General features: G+C 41.2%; 1 protein-coding gene across 11 annotated transcripts in view; it reads left to right on the top strand.

Annotated features, from left to right (window-relative positions):
* The window catches only part of GRIP1 (glutamate receptor interacting protein 1), a gene marked incomplete at both ends in the record, with an annotated part of 345,974 nt that extends 327,918 nt beyond the window's left edge, over positions 1-18,056 (top strand). For 6 of the 11 annotated variants that reach the window (XM_082013873.1, XM_082013870.1, XM_082013869.1 and 3 more), the window contains 6 exons: positions 1,239-1,389; positions 6,591-6,702; positions 6,848-6,892; positions 9,363-9,596; positions 16,619-16,765; positions 17,826-18,056. In XM_082013873.1, the coding sequence (XP_081869999.1) occupies positions 1,239-1,389; positions 6,591-6,702; positions 6,848-6,892; positions 9,363-9,596; positions 16,619-16,765; positions 17,826-18,056 (920 nt within the window). The remainder of the gene's footprint in view (positions 1-1,238; positions 1,390-6,590; positions 6,703-6,847; positions 6,893-9,362; positions 9,597-16,618; positions 16,766-17,825) is intronic. The other 5 variants (XM_082013866.1, XM_082013872.1, XM_082013871.1 and 2 more) reach the window with 1 other exon arrangement.
* Between the last annotated feature and the right edge of the window lie 773 nt (positions 18,057-18,829).

Here is an 18,829-nt window from a genome sequence, read left to right as displayed (position 1 = left end):
GCATAAGCATAGGCTAAGCAAATTGAGGAGTTTGCGGAATATTTCTGGAGTACCAGATAATGCTTTTATCCTATTAGTTACTAATTTAATGCTGGTGAGCGGTCTTTTCTCTCCTTGAATTAATACCCCATTTTGTACTTTTGTCTGATGTGTCTGCCGTACTAATCCGGCACCTTCCTCACACAGCAGTCACACTTTCACAACCAAAACCCTTCCTAGAATCTAGGAGTATGTGATGTCTGCCAATTAACTGGAAAATCCACGCAACTCTGTAGTTACATGGGATTTGAGGGAGACGGGTCTAAGCTGATTTATGGAAGCAAATTGCCCTCTCTAGGGAGGTGACAGCAGTGATATTTGTTAGTCATCAACAAAATAGAACTTCCTAATCCAATATGCACATCAGAAAATGCCAACTACAGAGCTAGGAAAGGAATATGTCAAGATGAAATACATGTATAGGAGTTCTGCCATAATGGATTTTGCTTACCAAATCAGCATCAGCTTGTGACAAGTCAATCCATGTGTTCTTGACACATCACTTGGAAGCCAGAGTCTGTCTGGTTCCTATTTAGAATCCAAATTACATTTAATTCAGTAAAAGAAATACTACTGAACTAATACCAACATTGCTTGTATGATAAAAGCACCCAGAAGTAAACTCTTCAGATATCAAGGCTGTCTGATGCTGCTTGCACAGCCTTGAAATACTTGGAAATGGCTGATAAAGAAATAACTTCCTGCAAGATGAGTTGATGGGCTTTTTTAATGCACCCTTGCAAACTTTTTTTTTCAGTAGGTCTAAAGCACAGTTTTCTTAATAGCTTAAGTTTAATTTTGGGCATATTACACGTGGCCATGTGAACACATAGTTAACACATCTGCAACATGTGATTTATTCACTAGAATTCAATGTATGATGTCAAATTGGAAATTGATAAACGGTGAAAATGTCCAGAACTAAACATCAGAAGCAGCTGAGACACAAATAGTAGGAGAACAGTGTTGGATATATTTAAGATTTTACTTTCAATGGACTTTCACAGGAGAAGCTCTAGAGCACACCTAATTTCAGCCATAATTCAGGTCATTTATTCTTCTAAATATCTGACTACTACTGCAAAAAAAGGCAGCAATCATGTGTCCACATCCAAGTTCTATAGAACCCATCTCCACAGATGTGCTTTTCTGTCATCACAACGTATATAGTGCTGTAAATATATAATTTATCTTTTTAGGACACTATCAGGCTTCAGGATACAACTTCAATGCCTATGAATGGAGGAGTCCTAAACAGACTAGTTTGTCCCCTCCAAGCAAACCACGAAACCACCCATTTCATGATGCAGGGCTGAGTGATGACGAATGGGACCGACCTACAGCGAGCAGGTAAGTTCACGTACGAGTTTCTGTTTTCTGTTTTGCAGCTGCAGCAGTGCCTCAGAAATGAGCACTTACTGTCTGAAATGGAATTATGTTTTTCTAACACAGCTGTAACAGCTCTTCAAATATGAGATACAAAATCTATTAGGGTACAGCAAACATTAAGAATTAGGGCATTCCCCTGGGTAAGCTTCAAAAAAACCTGCTCTGTTTTCCACCCCAGCTAAAAAAAAATGGCATGTTAATCTTTTGTCTTCCATGAAAATTCTTCATTTTAGTTTGGTCAAAGAAGCGGAAGTTACAGTCATCTTCCGTAAATGTTTGAGACATCTGCAGTGATTCGGTAGGAAGACAAAGCAACCCAGGTAGAAATGTCTTGTCCAAAGCTATGGTAGTTTGCCATGCATTCCTCTTCTTCTGAGAAGTAAATCTCCTCTTCAATTAATTTCTCTGCAGGCAAAAGAACTTCCCAAGGGAAAAATGCTAAGTTGACAATGCTTGGAGATAGTGAAAGATCCAAAAACCCAAAAGTCTCTTACTCTCCATTCTAAGGATAATTCAGCAGCAGAACCACTGCAGAGACTTGGGTAACTGCTGCCAAGAAACAGTTCTTCCTCAGAGAAGGGAAGACAGACATCACAGTTAAAAAAAGATTTCTGTTGTCTTTGTACCTGTCCTCAGGACTTGCAGACATGCATGTCCTTCATTAGAAATACAGTTTCTTGGTGTAGCAGCACAATGAGCCTGAAATCCCAGGCTGTGAGAAATTCAAGTATAGTACTAAAGAAAGCTTTTCTGATTCCTGTATAAACATACTGGATAAGTAAATCCATAAGGTCCAGTCTTTTACCTTTGAAATGCAAATCAAAGCAAGGGTTAGATGCCAGTACTGCTTTTCAGAAGCTGAATGACAAATCCTCTGATACAGCAGGTTGCCCAGTGGCATTTTTTCTGGAGACAAGTCTGAGCAAGACAATAGCTAAGATCTGGGCATGTCTGAACTCTCAGTCCGTATCCAGCCCCTTTGGTTCCTACTGGCCAGAAGCATACTAGAAGTTTTCATAGACCAGTGGTGGACAATATTTAACAAAGCAAATGACTGTAGTTTTCTTCATACTTCCTATCCTAGGTAAATTAATATCTTTAATAGCAGCATCTTTATCCACAGTTAAAGCCTGTATTTTGTTTCTCAGATGAGATGCAGCCACAGATTCCACAACAGCTACTGTTCTGCAGGTACATAAGTAGTAAGCTAAAAAAGTTGATGAGCAGTGAACTGGGAAGCTGGACTGTAAAATACAGAATCTTCTAAATGGAAAGCACATATTCTACTATGATTTTAAAGCACTATTCAACAGAAAGTATGCACATTAGTCTGTTTAACTTGTCAATGTAACTTACACCAGAGATATATGGCACAAATTAAAATGTTTATTTTAACCCTGTATCTGTAAAATGGATTATGCCACACCTGATGGTGTTCCTATACCAAGTGCTGGAGTACCTGAGAAGGGCATGTCTGTTTTTCCAGCCTGTTACAGGGATTCACAGAATCACACACAGAATCACAGAATCACTAGGTTGGAAAGGACCTTTAAGATCATCAAGTCCAACCATTAATCCAGCACCACCATGTCCCCTAAACCATGTCCTGAAGCGCCACATCCACACGTTTTTTGAACACTTCCAGAGATGACGACTCCACCACCTCCCTGGGCAGCCTGTTCCAATGCCTGACCACCCTCTCAGTGAAGAAATTTTTCCTAATATCCAATCTAAACCTGCCCTGGTGCAACCTGAGGCCATTTCCTCTTGTCCTATCACTAGTTACTTGGGAGAAGAGACCAACACCCTCGTCGCCACAACCCCCTTTCAGGTAGTTGTAGAGAGCGATAAGGTCTCCTCTCAGCCTCCTCTTCTCCAGACTAAACAACCCCAGTTCCCTCAGCCGCTCCTCATAAGACTTGTGCTCCAGACCCCTCACCAGCTTCGTTGCCCTTCTCTGGACACGCTCCAGCACCTCAACATCCTTCTTGTAGTGAGGGGCCCAAAACTGAACACAGTATTCAAGGTGCGGCCTCACCAGTGCCGAGTACAGGGGCACAATCACTTCCCTACTCCTGCTGGCCACACTATTCCTGATACAGGCCAGGACGCTGTTGGCCTTCTTGGCCACCTGGGCACACTGCCGGCTCATATTCAGCCGGCTGTCAACCAGCACCCCCAGGTCCCTTTCCGCCGGGCTGCTCTCCAGCCACTCCTCCCCAAGCCTGTAGCATTGCATGGGGTTGTTGTGGCCAAAGTGCAGGACCCTGCACTTGGCCTTATTAAACCTCATACAGTTGGCCTCTGCCCATCAATCCAGCCTGTCCAGATCCCTCTGCAGAGCCCTCCTACCCTCCAGCAGATCAACACTCCCACTCAACTTGGTGTCATCTGCAAACTTACTGAGGGAGCTCTCAATTCCCTCATCCAGATCATCTATAAAGATATTGAATAAGACCGGCCCCAGAACCAAGCCCTGGGGAACACCGCTTGTGACTGGCCGCCAGCCGGATTTAACGCCAGATTCCCAGAAAGCTACCTCTTCTCTGCCTCTAGCTAAGCAACTTTTCTTCTCTAACACTAAAAAGTAATTTTTTCTAACCTTTATTTTGTGTAGCACAGCTTCCAAGAATGTGTGGCAGCAGAAGGAAACTGAGACACTGGGAGAGAATCAAGAAAACCATTTAAAGCAAACTTCAGTAGAAAAATCAGGGGGAGAGAGCATCAGGAGCATGAAGAAAGAGGGCAAGGTGTGGAAAGGTGCCTCTGGTGGGCAAAGGAAAGGTGGGGGACAGCTAGAAGAGTGGAATACTTCCAGGTAAGAGAACAAAGAATGCACAGGAGTGAGATCCAGCTGGGCAAGGGCAGGGAGAAAGGAAAGACAGTTGAAATGAGAAAAAGGAAAAAAATGGGGTAAAAGCAGAAAACGCATTATTAACATGCCATTGAGTGACAAGGAGATTTCAGTTGGCAAATAAATGAAACCAGAGAGTTTAAATAGCTCTGTAGGCTGGTGTCTACCTACCACTGGCAGGTAGGACAAGTCTGTTATAGTTCCTGCTCCATGGAAAATTTTTTACTTACTTACAGAATACTTACAGGAATGAGTCTGCCAAATCCTAGAACATCCTATCACCTCCTGAATTTAAAAACAAAAAAAAATCTTTTCTCTCATACAGCAATAAGAACAAAATCATAGGCACCTGTGTCTTCATATCTGTCCCACTACCTCTCCTTCAGCATTTTTAGGCATCTACATTTCTGCTGACTCTTTGAATAAACATCAGAAAACCAAAGGTCAAACAATATTTCACATGACGTAAAATCAATCTCTCAGGTTTCAGAAAAAAAGGCATCTAGATGAGAAATTATTTTGGTACCACTTTTTTTCTGGTGCAGTAGCTCAGCTACAAATAAGTTTATTCACGTGGCTGTAATAGAGATGTGAAAGTTGAGCATTTCACACACCAGGAGACAAGACTCAGAGAAAAGGCAAGGGAGGAGGTGAGGGCAGAAAAAGGAATTCCTTCAGCTAAAAAGAGGTCCAGACGTATAGGCATTGAGATTTCAGATTTCACAAAAGTCAGAGAAAAAATGGACATCCAGTTCTAGGAAATCCACTCTTTGCTGTCGCAGACAATTGCCTCAAATAATCCTGTTCATTAACTCTAGTTCCATTTTATATTATAGTATTAGTATGCAAGATAAAGAAGGGTATTGTAATGGATAAATTAGTCTATATTCAACATTGGCTATTAAAATAACTACTTAGGTTTATTGAAAGAGTTGATTTCAGAAGTGAAGGATCTTTCTAAAATCATGTTTTAAATACTTTCTTATCTTGCCTGGGAGGAATTGCATCTGTGATCCGAGTAGGTATTCTCACCATTGCTGTATCTATTGCAATATCTTAGAAGAGACACTGATGCTAGATGGAGAATCATTGCAATAAGAGATCGAAATGGCTGACCGTGGTCTGCCTGACTGATCGTAACTGTAAGAAAGCATCTCTGAGGCAGAGTGCCGTGTGTGAAGCGTTCGAGCCATCGTCGGCTGTGCTGGACAATTCTCCTGTGTAAAGCTATTCTGTTAACAGCATCACATTCACGCTATTCTCAGTAATACATTGTCAAGCAAGGCCTCAGATGCTTCCATAATAGTGTTTGCTCTGTTTGTGTGCTATTAAGCACCACTAGCTGCAGTCCATGGGCAGCTGCTCCAAAGTAACAGCAAAAGAGCAAATTCTCTTTCCTTCCTCGTCCTTCCCCCGTGCCTTACACATAATCAGCCCTCTCCCATACAGCAGCTCTGACGCTTGTGTGATCTTCATGGAACCGATTCCCCTTGCTAACCCTGCTTCCTCGCTTCCTCCCCACACACACGTACACTGTAATGATGTTGCTTTGAGCTGTGCTGCTGCAGTCCAGAGTTGGCACGTTTTATCAGACCTCTCTGGCTGGGCAGCTTCCCTAAGCATCGCTGTCACCAGCCTCTTGCTCAAGAGTGCCAGTAACACAGCTTTGGTGCGTTTATGAAACACCAGACACCTAAGGCTCCGTGTAAGAAAGTCGCATCCCTGAAAGTTTCTCTGTGTAGTGTATGAAATGACTGGAGCAGTTTATATGATGGCAGTCAGGTGATCTTAAATTGATAATGATAAATGCAGCTTAGGCTGAAGGAGTCGGGTAAAAAGCACCGCCATCGCCCTTTTGCAAAATGCTGTTCGCAAAAATGAGGGGTTTTTCCTATCCCCTGGGGGAAGTCTGTGAGGTTGAAAGGTTTTGTTGCCAATATTTGTTGCACGGAGCAGCTCTGCACACAGCTACTGTTTGAGTCATTAATTTTCATAGGTAGGTCCCAGTTTCAATCCAGTAAAAATGTGTATTGAATTGTTCTTGGAATCCCTTTATCTCCTTACTAAATAACTCGCTGCTCAGATCCTGCCAGCTGCTAGTGACTGCCAGGTTATGAGAAGACTTGTCTGTCATGTGCTCTGCATGTCCATCCAGCCTCTCCTGATCAGCGACTCTTCCCCACTCTCCTGCCTACCTACCGTAACGTTCTGTCATTCAAGTTGCAATCTGTGGCAAGGCACGTGTTTAAAATATATTTTTCGAGGGAAGAAAAGTCCACATTTTTTTAACCTCTCATTGTAAATCTAGCTTCGCAGGTACCCATGATAACACCGAGGCTGACCAGGAGGAAAATTTCTGGTCTCAGGCTCTGGAGGATTTAGAGACCTGTGGCCAGTCAGGAATTCTGAGGGAACTAGAGGTAGAACAATCTTAACCTTTCTTTCCAATTATAGAGAAATGTAATGGTTTTGGTTTGGTTTACATTCATTTTATTTTCTCCTTTTTTTCTTTTAAGTTGCACTAATCACACCAATTCATTTAAAAGCTTTAACCCCTCTCCACAGGACAAGGCTGACAGGCGTCTGTGTTTGAGAAACATGACTCTCTTGGTACCTACCCTTTACCTTTATATTTTTGCTTGTGCAGCTGCCTCCCCCGCCCCTACCAGAGCTGTTTTCTTTTGTACAATGCAACTGAAGTTCTATAAACATGTTCACCCCAGAGCTTTTGACTTGCAGCTTCTGCCATGCATAACCATTGATGCTGTCTGCCCAGGCAGCAAATGGCGCAGGACTTCTTAAGTGGGCATAACCTTCCTGCAGCAATGCATCCCATTCTCTGACAGACGCTTTATGCAGCTTTTCTTAGCATGTTGTAGGTTGTCTTTTAAATTCAAACTTAATTTGATTAAGATGAACATAAAAGAAAATCAGCTTTTCAAAATGTTTACGTATAATCTTACCGCTCTGCGAAAAAAGCTGCCAATGTGAGAAATGTTCGTTATACAGCAATTTCTTCACTACATAACAAATTTTCATGTTTCATCCTAAAGTTAATTGCAAATCTAACTGTGCTTCGTGTTAGATTGTGAGGGGGGTAGAGGGAGAAGAGAACAGAGAGAAAGTAACTTTGAGTCTTTATTTTTCTAATCACCTTTTCTCTAAGTTGTTTTACCAGAACAATTAAAATTATGCTGCCACTTAAAGCTGAGGAATGAAAAGTCCTAAAATATTTTCTTTTATGTTCTTTTAAATTCCTGGAGCTGAAAAACTGGCAGAATCTCATTTTCATTTTTGTGTTATATAAAGTCCTTTAGCAGCCAGGAGGAATGTGAATGGCATAACTGGGTGAAAGTTTTTCAGTTCAGATTAATTTACTTTCTCAGATTTATGGCTTTTGTATTGCATGTATGGGTAGCAAAATGTGAATCTCATGTATTTGTTATTGCAAACGAGAGAAGTGTAGGAGAAAATGTTATACTGGTTTAATTCCATAGTTAGGTGTGGTTCGGTACCGCAGGCTTCTCTTGCAATTTTCAATATTCAGAGCACAATAAAAGCATATGGAAATAGACAATTCCGAAATGGAAATAGATCATTCATGCTGACCAGAATTCAGTTACTTCAACACATTGAATTCTCCCCAGGCTTTCACAAAAGTGAAATTCAGAACTGTAGGTGCTGTATCATTTATAGCATCGCCTTGTGGCACAACCCACGGCTCTGAAAAGAAAGCAAGACTCATTCAGTATGACAGGATACTGAGAATGGCGATGCCTCTGTTTTATGAACTGCCATTGCGTAGTGCAAGGACTCCTTAGTATTTTTCATTTCAACATCTTCAGCCAAAGAGCAAAGAAAACTGTTGTTTGCCAAGTCCTCTGGATGCTTTTGCTCCATCAGGGAGTAATATCAGTCATTACTGAGCACAAAAAGATACCGTTAAGGCTACAATATATTATCTCATAATGAAAGTAGTGCTGGAGCTGGGAGAAAGAAGGGTGACAGACGTGCTCACCAGAGTCAGAAGCAAACATTTATTTGCCAGTTTTCCCCTTATTTTTCCCCCCTTCATTTTTACTTCTTATTTTCAAGCAGGCTGCCTGGATCCTGTCCCAGTCAGAGTTCAGGTTATGGCCCTTTAATTTCCCTTTTCACTTGTCCATCAGCACCAGGGAGAATAAATAGGGAACTCGGCGCTCCCTATCCCAGCAGTGGCACCTCCGTACAGTGGCTGTGCCGAAGTGCGTTTGCCTCCTGTTGCCCAGAGCAGAAAGTCTTTCACAAGGGAGGAGGCTCCTTGCAGTGCACGGGTGCTTTCCATGGCAGTCCGTTCCACCGAGTGGGTGAGATGACTGCCGTCGTCGTCTTTCAAGGTTTCACCCTCCGTGTATTCTCGCATCTAACATAAAAGGCTAGCTTTTACTGAGTTTAAAACCGGCAATGAGACAGGGGCTTGTATCTCTGAAGTATTAGTGCTGCGCTGAGGCAGTGACTCTTGCAACGTGCGTGTTGTGCAAAGCTGCTTTCCAGACAGCGAGCTTACCTGCACGGAGCATTCGCCAGCCCAGGATGGTATCCGGGCACTCTCTCTGCCAGCGCTGACTCTAGAACTGCCTACATATTCTGCTGACTCACACTTTTTTACCTTGCACACACAATCTGAATTGTAAATGCCTTCCTATAGCTCCGATTCCAACAAATGCAATTAAGCCGCAACTTAAGTATAATTTTATTTACATGTAAAGTATTTTTAAAATAAGTGACTGTACTACACACTCTTTGGTCTGCCAGGGGACTAGCTTACAAGTATAGTCGTTCTAGTGCTTAGTATTTTAGTTTGAAATGCCATCTGAAAACTTTTGCCCATAGGGTTTTGTTATTGTTCGTGTGTTTTGTTGTGGTCCTTTATTTTATAGTGATTTGCAAGCAGATTGAACATCTATCCTCTTGCCTTTTGCTGTGCCCTGAGTGATTGTGTTTGAACAAAGAATAGAGATGATTTTCCTACTGCTATGAATTGACCCCTTACTTAACCCACATTCTGTGTTAAAAATTAACCTGTTCATTAATGCTCTAGGCCACAATTATGTCAGGAAGTACAATGAGTTTGAATCATGAAAACCCACAACCTCGTAGCCAGCTGGGAAGACAAGCCAGCTTCCAGGAAAGAAGTACTGTAAGGCCGCATTACAGTCAAACTACTCGTAGCAACACGTTGCCATCAGATGTGGGGAGAAAGTCCATGGTTCTGAGAAAAATTAAGCAAGAAATGAAAGAAATCATGTCACCAACTCCTGTGGAGTTACACAAGGTCTGTAATTTTCTTCTGACAGCTTTGAAATAATATATTCAGCATAGGGAATCTAATTATATGGCAATACAGTAAGCACTTTTTATAATGACTCCACAGATGTAATTTGGGGGCCATGCATATTAGTTCTTACAGACACATTAATGATATATCCTTGGGGGGGAAACAAACAAACAAGATGCATCCTTGTCTACTATTTCGTTTTACCGTAAATCCTCAAAAGGGACTGCTCTTTTGCAAGGAGGATCCACTGGTAATTTGAATTGACAATACCAATAACTCATCTCTTCAAAACGTGTTCATTAAGAAAGCAAAGTTTAATTTCTAGAAAATACATTTCTTTAGGAAATTACTCTGGAGGGTTTGGGGCTCCCATTGGTCCTTTTTCAAATTAACACTCATTTTGAATCAAATACATGAGTCTCGATATACATAATATGGAATGTTATTTCAAATTAGCTATTGCTTCTCTTCTCTTTATAATTCCTTTTCTCTGAAAAGGATAAACAATCTTCAGTCTATGCAACTTTTCACTGCTCAAGACTGTTGAAATCCCCTGGTGATATGAAAGTGGCTCTGCATCCCAAGGAAGTACTGGATAAAGTATCTTTAGATATGCAGAGCAAACACCCTGCCAGCTTAAGTCTCAAGTCCAGTGAGGCAATAACAAGAAACCAGTTTCCTAAACTTTGTGAGAAATTATAATGCTTTTCTACTTGATGGGAATGGTGCATCTCCTGCACCCATCATCTTCTTAAAGATCTGAGATTATCCCAGAGAGGAGGCGGAAGCATGGAGAAATTTCATTGAGACATCACATGTCGTTCTCAAGAGAATTCGTTTAGTTTCTAGTCCCTACGGGTTTGACTGAGGTTAGTTTGTAGTTCATTCAGTTCAGTTCAGTGAGGTAAGGACTCGCCGAGTATGGGCTAAATGAGTTTTTTTAAGGTAGTAGAGAGTGGGTCTTACACGTGGAAAATTAATCCATTGCCAGTGTAAACAATCAGTAGGATGTGTTGTGATACTTTTAAGCTATTCATATTTCTAGCCTGATGTGAAGTGATTAATGGAGTTAGTTACTGCGCCCAGTTTTCCTGAGTGGCGAGTAAATGCGAGATAGAAAACAAAACTACACGAGCTGGCATTTCATGGTGTGCTCACGTTCAGCAAAGGCACAGTTTTCTCCTATGGATTATAAAACCAGCCTTTCACGACGGATAAAATAAATCCTTTCCTGGAAAGGAGGAGTCAGATTTCTATTAATGAGTCAGTATTCTGTGATAGCTGCTAGCTCTTAAGAGTTCTGGGCAGTAAAAAATACCCTGTCCTTGAGCTTTCTCTCTCTGCAGGTCTGGTTTTTTAAGATTGCTGTGACCTTCCATTTTAGTAATTTCCAGTTTTTGTTCAAACAACATACCCACTTTTTCCACTGTCTGCTGGAGTGATGTTGAGTTTGGTTATACTGTCTATTCTGTCATCCAGAAAAGTAATTTCCTTTCTAAAAATCTAGAAGTTGAACCTGCACCAAGGCTTTTCCAGATCCTTACAGTAGAAACCAGGGACTGAATCTTATGGTCTGACTCACCAAAATGAGCTTGTACCCCTATGATCACACATTAACCCCAAGCATCATGGGCTGCCTTTGTATTTGTGCCCATCTTAGCAAGTTCTTACCTGTTAAGTTTTCTTACTAGCTCTCATGTAGCAAAATGTGTCTGTTACTTTCTCTCTCCTCCTTAATTTTTGTATTAGGCCTCTAGTTTGACACTAATAACCTGTTTAGTCGCTATTTCTCAGGGACAGCTTGTCCACTGAGAGTCTTCCAGAAGAGCTGCAATGCCACAGGAATTACTTCACTCGCAGAGAAATGCCTTGATTTAAGTGTTATTTTCATGACAGGTGTTACTGGCAAATGTGCTCTGCCCTCTGCAGGCAAATGTCTTAATCATCTGGGCCACTAACAGGACAACCAGTGAAATAAGAACTGTTTTGGAAAATTGTGATAGTATAAACAGTCTGAAATAAAAGCTAAGACATAGCTTGCCTAAGACTTACCTCAGCAAGACGTTCAAGCGTGTAGTTGACTGCATGCTGCTGAGCTTTCCCAGTTTCTTCAAGCAGGACAGGTCAGGTGCCTGTTTACTGCCTCTGCCACGAGTCTGCATGCCTGTCGCATCAGGGCCTATATGTCCTATAGATCAGAGTTCATACTTTAAGTCTGATTGCAGAAAATGGGCCAGCTAAGGTCGACGTTCCACAGGTTTTTGATCATGTGATTGGGAGAGAGCAAGTATATATGATTCCACCAAAGAAAAAGCCACACATAAAAATGAAATGCATCAATAGCCAGTGTGACTGTGTAGGGTAAGAGAGAATAAGACTGGATAAAAACTGCTCAGGCTACAAACACAAACGAGTCAGTCTAACGGAACAGCATGGTGAGCAGATGACATTACTAGCTTGTCCTTCTCAGATACACACCTGTCAGAGAGGTAACACAGCCCTGAGGATTCTTTTGCTGAGTGCTGCAAACTTTGCAGCAAGTTAACATGAATTCTTCACTGCTCATTCTTACTCCACTGCATTACATTCACCAAGTGTGTACTTGGACTGTCTTTGTCCTGAGGAAGCTACAATTGAGATAAGTGTCAGACAAATCTCTTCAAACATTTGTTCTAGATGGTTTGAGAAGTAACATTTAATTTAACTGGATAGCATATTGCTATATCAGTACTCAAATTTAATTAATGCCTTTAATTGATTTTATCTATCTAGGTATATAGATTATTATTTTTCTAAAAATCATAGGAGACCATTTTTTAAAAGTTTCATAGAGCACGCATTCCTCTGAGAGCAAAAATATGCACTAGACATCAGATAATTTTTCAATATTATTATTGCAAGTAGTCATTAACCTAAAATTACAGTCGGTTAAAATACCTCAATAGCTGTTCTGTGCAAGATGTATGAATTTAAATTAAGCATTTTCCCATAGATTTGAGAGGGAGGAGACACATAGAAACAGACTGAAAGCCTCTGTTTAAAATCTGTAACCACTTAATTGCTTATGAAATATGAATTAAATTTCCCTTTCAGCTCTCTTTTTCCCTTAGGCTCCTGATGTAAATTTAAAAGTCTTAACAAATTGTTCATAATGGAGATTTTGCTATTGAGATCAAACCTTCCAAACAGTTGTGATCCAAAGTACAGATAAAACGGCAGGATTTAGGTGTTGCACAAATTGCCTGCAATCTCATGCCCTTACGACAGGGCTGCGCTACTGGCAAGTGAAGATGAGAAACCTGTGTGGTAAGGCTTTGCCCATACCCGTTATTAAATAAAAATCTGGGTATTTCAGATAGCAGTTTTTACTCTGAGATTCCCTTTTAAGAATATATGCTGCCCTAAAAAGTAGGCTCAAAATTACAATCTATAATACAAAAGAATTGCATCTTTGCAGATGACTTCCACCTAAAAAATGTGACAGCTAAAAAACATGCAACAAAGTTAAAATGCAGCATCATCCCTTAAGTGACTAAGTATGTGTTTCTTTAATTTCCAAGCTCCTGTTAAATAAACCAAAAGTCAAGAGAAGATGGCCATAAGGAAAACAGTTTTTTAAAATCTTTTATAATCTGTAGATTGGAAGAACTAGAGAAATTAGAAAATACTTTTATACATGAAAGTTCTGATTACAGGGTGGTGAGGAATTCCCTTCTGCAGTGCTCAGTCCATATGAATCAGGAAGGTCCAACCCGAACAACTAGGGGGGCAATAAAAGACTTTGGGTGACCATTCCCAAGTTCTGCTTCCCACCGTCCTGCAAACACAATTTCTCACCTCCACAGCAAGACTCCACTTTCATGTCCCTTACCATTTGCAATGCTCCATTTTTTAATTCACAAGCTGGGTGTGAAGTAGCACGTGGATTCCCCGGGCATTATTATAGACAAGACATGAGATAAGGTGAGGTGATGTGGAATGGCGGTTCCTTAGATCTGTAGAGCAGGATTTGTATTTATTTTGTTTGCTAATAGACTGCTGACTAAAAATAGGAAAAAAGCAACACTGTCCTAGACCATACAAATGGGATGTGGTACATCTGTGGTAGATGCAGAATTATCCTCCGCCCTAGCTTGGCTTTAGTAAGGTCTTGACTGTAATAGAGTGTCCAGTTTGGGGTCTGAAAATTGAAGGATGTTAACCTACTGAACAGAGGCCAGACAAAAACAATCCTTTTTTCGCATCGCTGCAGAGAAGGAGAGAATAAAGTGATCTTGTTCTCTGTGGATAGCAGCAGGCTTAACTCTTCAGCAAGGGTGATTTAGTTTAGACCTAAGGAAAACATCTGAAGCACTGGAAAGATTGCTTTAATAGACCGTGGAGTTTCCATCACTGGAGATTTTAAAAAGCAGGACAGATAAATGTCTCTCAGAAATGGGCTAGATGCAGTTGATCCTGCCATAGGGAAAGAACATAGTCTAGATGACTTCAGAGAGTCCCGTTTCAGATGTTTTTGTAGTTCATCTGAGGTTGGATCCAGCTGCACTTAACTCCTGAAGGAAGAGGAAGGGGGAAAAGGGGGGAGGGGAAGTTCCTTTTAAAAATTGTGCCTTCTGTGTTAGAACATAGTATTTTAAGTCAGTCAGTCATCTCCTCTTAGGCACTGTATCACATTTTTAAGTTTACTTTTCAAGGCTTCTTTAAGAAGCAGTTAACATGAAGCACTCCTAGCCTTTGTGACAGTGTGGGGAAAAAGGTTCTCATCTCATTTGGGGAGAATTTGTGTCTTGGTCCAGTGCTAATTATTTTTCATTCTTGCCAGAAAATGTACACAAACCTGCCAATAAAATATGTCTCGCTCCTTTATTTATTTTTTAGGCTTGTAGAATGGTCATCTTACAGCAGCTTCAAACATACTTCAGATCAAAGCCACATTAGACATGTTATGATATGAAAAACACAAGCCTCTGTTGATAACAAGTTATTAGAAATTTCCCAGGGTTCTGCTGCTACAGCAGCTGTTGATACAAATTAAAATCTTTCTGTGCTGTATTATTTTGAATTTGCAGATAGGTTTTTCAGTAGCTGAAATGCCCATTGACTCCCAAAATTCACGCTGAGATAGAGGAAGTATGAAGTTCAGCAAGAACGTACTTTGGGGGAAGATGGGAGAAAAGAAGGCAAAGACCTTAAACACAGACACTGGGAAGTTTAAAATGACAGCTCATACCCCAAAAAGTCACTGGAAGGGAGGAAGCCTTCAGCTTAGGACTTCCAGTGTGGCTTTCTGCTTTGCTGTGCTTGTACAAAGGGAGAAAAACAAGGGAAGAGGAAGAACTGGTGTAAAGTAAGGGACGAATATTGTGTGGGGGTATTTGTGCTTACCACAGCATGAGACAGAGGGAGGTTTTCAGGGCAGCCCAGTGATGCATCATCCACGTCTACAGATAAAACACTGCTAATGCTGCAGCAGCTTGCGTTGTGTCTAACTTCTCTCAACTGCTGCCCAGGATAGCTACAAAACTTAGCAGTGACTGTTTTCACTGTTGGTACACCACTAAAGCCAAGCAAATTCCAGAAGACTGCAGAGAGCAGGAAAAAACCCACACCCAACTATCTGTGCTTTTTGTTCATCTGACCATATCCTTCACTCCAGTTTTGAGACAGCCTGGTCTGTTCTTGCTTACCTTCTCGCAATGGCAGTGAAGGCAGCATCTCAGGAGCTTTCTGAAGGCAGCACCAGCCAGCGCTGCGCCCCAGCACTGCTGCGCCTTGTCGTTCTCCTATGAAATATTGACCGAGTCCTTAGCAGCTCCATCTTAATTTGCTCTTGGCCCTGCCTTGAGCAGGAGATTGGACTGGAGACATCCCAAAGCCCCCTCCAGTTTGAATGATTCCGTGATTCAGGAACAGCAGAAAGGAATCTAGTGGCTGGTGCATGCGAGGGTGCAGCACATGGAGCATTACTGATACCCTGCCATTATAAAATTACAGAGCACTCAATGCTGTCGTTTTATCAGCCAAGGTACGTTTTGAATCAGTATTTTGAACTCAAAGTGAAAAAAAACTATAGCACCAAAAGCCTGATTTTGACTGTATCTGCACACACATTTTGTGCCAGCATCAGCCTGTTGGTCAGATGTCACACCATTGACTCGCGCAATTTACTTGCGTAGGTCTGCACTCCTGCTGTGAGAGAGAAGCAAGGGGGGAAAAAAACCCTACAGAAATAAAAAAACCTAAGCATACCACATACCTACAGAAAAGTCTGAATCCTGTTGTATCAAATTCACAGAACCACCTGCAAGGACTTGTTCTCTGGACACCTGAAAATCCTTCTCCTAACAGTTTTACTAACTTCTATCTCTTGCTTTTGAATGACCATCTCTTGACTACATGAGAACACTGCCCACAAGCTCCTTCTGAAGGACCCTGATTCATACTCCAATCTTAAAAGATTGCATTATAACTCTCACCCTGAGCACGTTTGAGATCAGGCCTTACAGGGTGGACCATTGCCTGGCCAAAACCAGGCTGGCCTAGGGCTCACAGTGACAATGGTGCTTACACCCTATGGAAGTTCTGGAAGACATGACACGGAGCATTTGGTTCAGGCCAGGTCTTCATCCCTGAAGTAAAACTAGACTTAATTGGATGACCCAATTGGATGCTTGTACTCAAATCCTGGCAATGGGAGAACAGGGTAGAAAAAAGCTAAGACTCAAAAAAATGATACCACAAAAGGTGGGATAAAACCCAGATTTCTCTCTTGACAAGCAGAAGTGAAAAGCGATGCTTATTACTGATGAATAAGGAGGCTTCTGAGAATGTTAATATAATGTCAAAACGGAGACAACGCTTCTGTAATACCATAAATAACAAATAGTAGGTATGAGCTCTCTAATGGGGGGAAAAAACAAAACCCAAAACACACTAGGAAGAAAGCCTGCTTAGTGCTTGTAAGTGCTTTTTTTTTTTTTTCCTGTCCCCTTCTCATCATGTCAAATTCACCTCCACAGGTAACTTTGTACAAGGACTCTGATGGAGAAGACTTTGGGTTCAGTGTCTCAGATGGTTTATTGGAAAAAGGAGTTTATGTTAAAAACATTCGACCAGCTGGCCCTGGCGATCTTGGAGGTTTAAAACCATACGACAGGCTTTTACAGGTAAATGTTTCTGGCGCCACACAGGTTTAGCATGAAGGGACATGACATGCGGATTACTTCATAAGAAGATTTGCGACCACACTGCAGGGTGTTCGGGTATCTTGTGTACACAGACCTGACTGTAGAATTGTAGAAAGTGTTTACATCACTTACTTGGAACGACTTATTATCTAATCTACATTGCTTATTATATTTTAAATTAGAAGCAGTACTGTTCTTTTCTGTTTCTGCTGGTAAAGGGTATGTGTAGGGGGACAGGAAGAAGAACAAATGATTGCAATTACAGGCCATGTAGATCACCGAGACCCTCAGAAAGCAAAGGCAGCTCTTCACAGTGACTTGGGCTTTTAGGCAGGGGCACTAAGGCTAGATTTCTCTCTAGAATCGTATTTAAAGAAACAAATTCTTTCAGAATGTTAGGTATTTCAGAACTCCAAAGGAGACATACAGATTCTTACTGGAAAGCTGGAATTTCCTAAGGCATTTCCAGACAGATTTGTCATTTTTGCTGTTCTTGATACAGACTTGAGAATTGTTTCTGTGCTTAATCCAAGTTGTTGATTGACATAGTTTAATAATGTAATTCTCACCGAGCACCACACTTCCCACAGTGCCAAGCTGGATCATGATGGAAGAAATAAATTAATTCTTTTGTCAACTAGTCCAATAAAATACTTCGCATATTAACTGAAACCAGAGAAGACCTGAACTGAATTGAAATTTTAGATGTGATCTATTGCATTTAAATTAATGAACACCATTAAAGACAGAATAACTATGTGCTGTTAAATGTCATTTATGCAGTGGGCATTGCAACAGCTACCAACAGCTATCGCCAGTGCAAACGTGCCCACTTTAGCTATGTTCTGTTAAAGGGTGAGTTAGGAAACTTAACCGGTGTCTTCAGACCAGGCACCATGGTTAAATAGTCTTGTATCAGGGGATTCTCTACCTGGGATATTTAGATCAGGTTCTGCAGTCTCAAGATAAATCTGTTTCTCTCATGATCTCATTTCTTTTTCTTAAAACGGGAACAAAAATCAATCTTGTAATCCATCAGGTAAACCACGTTCGCACCAGAGACTTCGACTGCTGCCTGGTTGTGCCCCTCATCGCAGAATCTGGCAATAAGCTGGAACTGGTTATTAGCAGAAACCCGCTGGCTTCTCAGCGAGGAAGCTCAGAACAACAGACTTCAGCGAGTGGGGAGTGGAGCGATCAGAATAATGCCTTCCTTCAACAGAGTGGACATGCTAATACAGAGACACGGGATCCTACAAATACGTTATAGCAGAAAATCATTTTAGCGGGACATTCGGTAACGCAAGACAATTATGGTGCTAAATCCCTTTAAGGGTTCTCCAAGATTGAGGCTTAGATGCTATATAGCACTAAAAAGCACAGGTCAGTCTGTCTGTCTCAAGGCTTGTATTAATTCATGGTTACTTTTGAAAAAGTTTAATTCTTCATTAAGTCAAGTCAAGTCATTGCATTCTAAACAATCTAGCATTAGCAACAGTACAAAAAATAGTAAGGGCCTTTTTTCCCCCCCAAATAAGAAACGAGGGAGATGTTTTAAACATGATTTAAATGTTCCTCTCCCTTTATCAGCAGTTGCTGTTTGAGGGAAAAGCACGGAGTTAACCTCTGCTAACAGTTGTGTCCAGGCTACATGATTTTTAAAAACATTTTTTCAGAAAACTGCTGTCTGATGGACAAGGAGGAGTGGTATGCTGCACTGGGTTTTCTTGTTAAATGGCTAGATCTGTGATTTTGGGGACCTTTTTTCTGTTGGAAAGAAGGGTGCATGCTTCAGACAAAGCACAGTTTAGACATTTTAACAAAAAGCTCATAGGCAGCTGCAGTATGCGGCAAACATTACTCCTCCACTTCAGTAAATTTTGTTAGAACATATGTTATTCCCTATGCAATGAAATATTTAATGGTATGTCTTGCAACTCGTGGGGATTTTTAAGCAGAGACTTTTTTTTAGTGGGATAAAACCTCTGAAAGAGGATTACTGACAAGAGTAAAACTGAAATGAGTTCAGACAAATCAGAAAGG

This window comes from Phaethon aethereus, assembly GCF_964289735.1.
Source record: "Phaethon aethereus genome assembly, chromosome: 1".
NCBI lineage: Eukaryota > Metazoa > Chordata > Aves > Phaethontiformes > Phaethontidae > Phaethon > Phaethon aethereus.
This window is presented reverse-complemented; position numbering and strand designations above follow the sequence as displayed.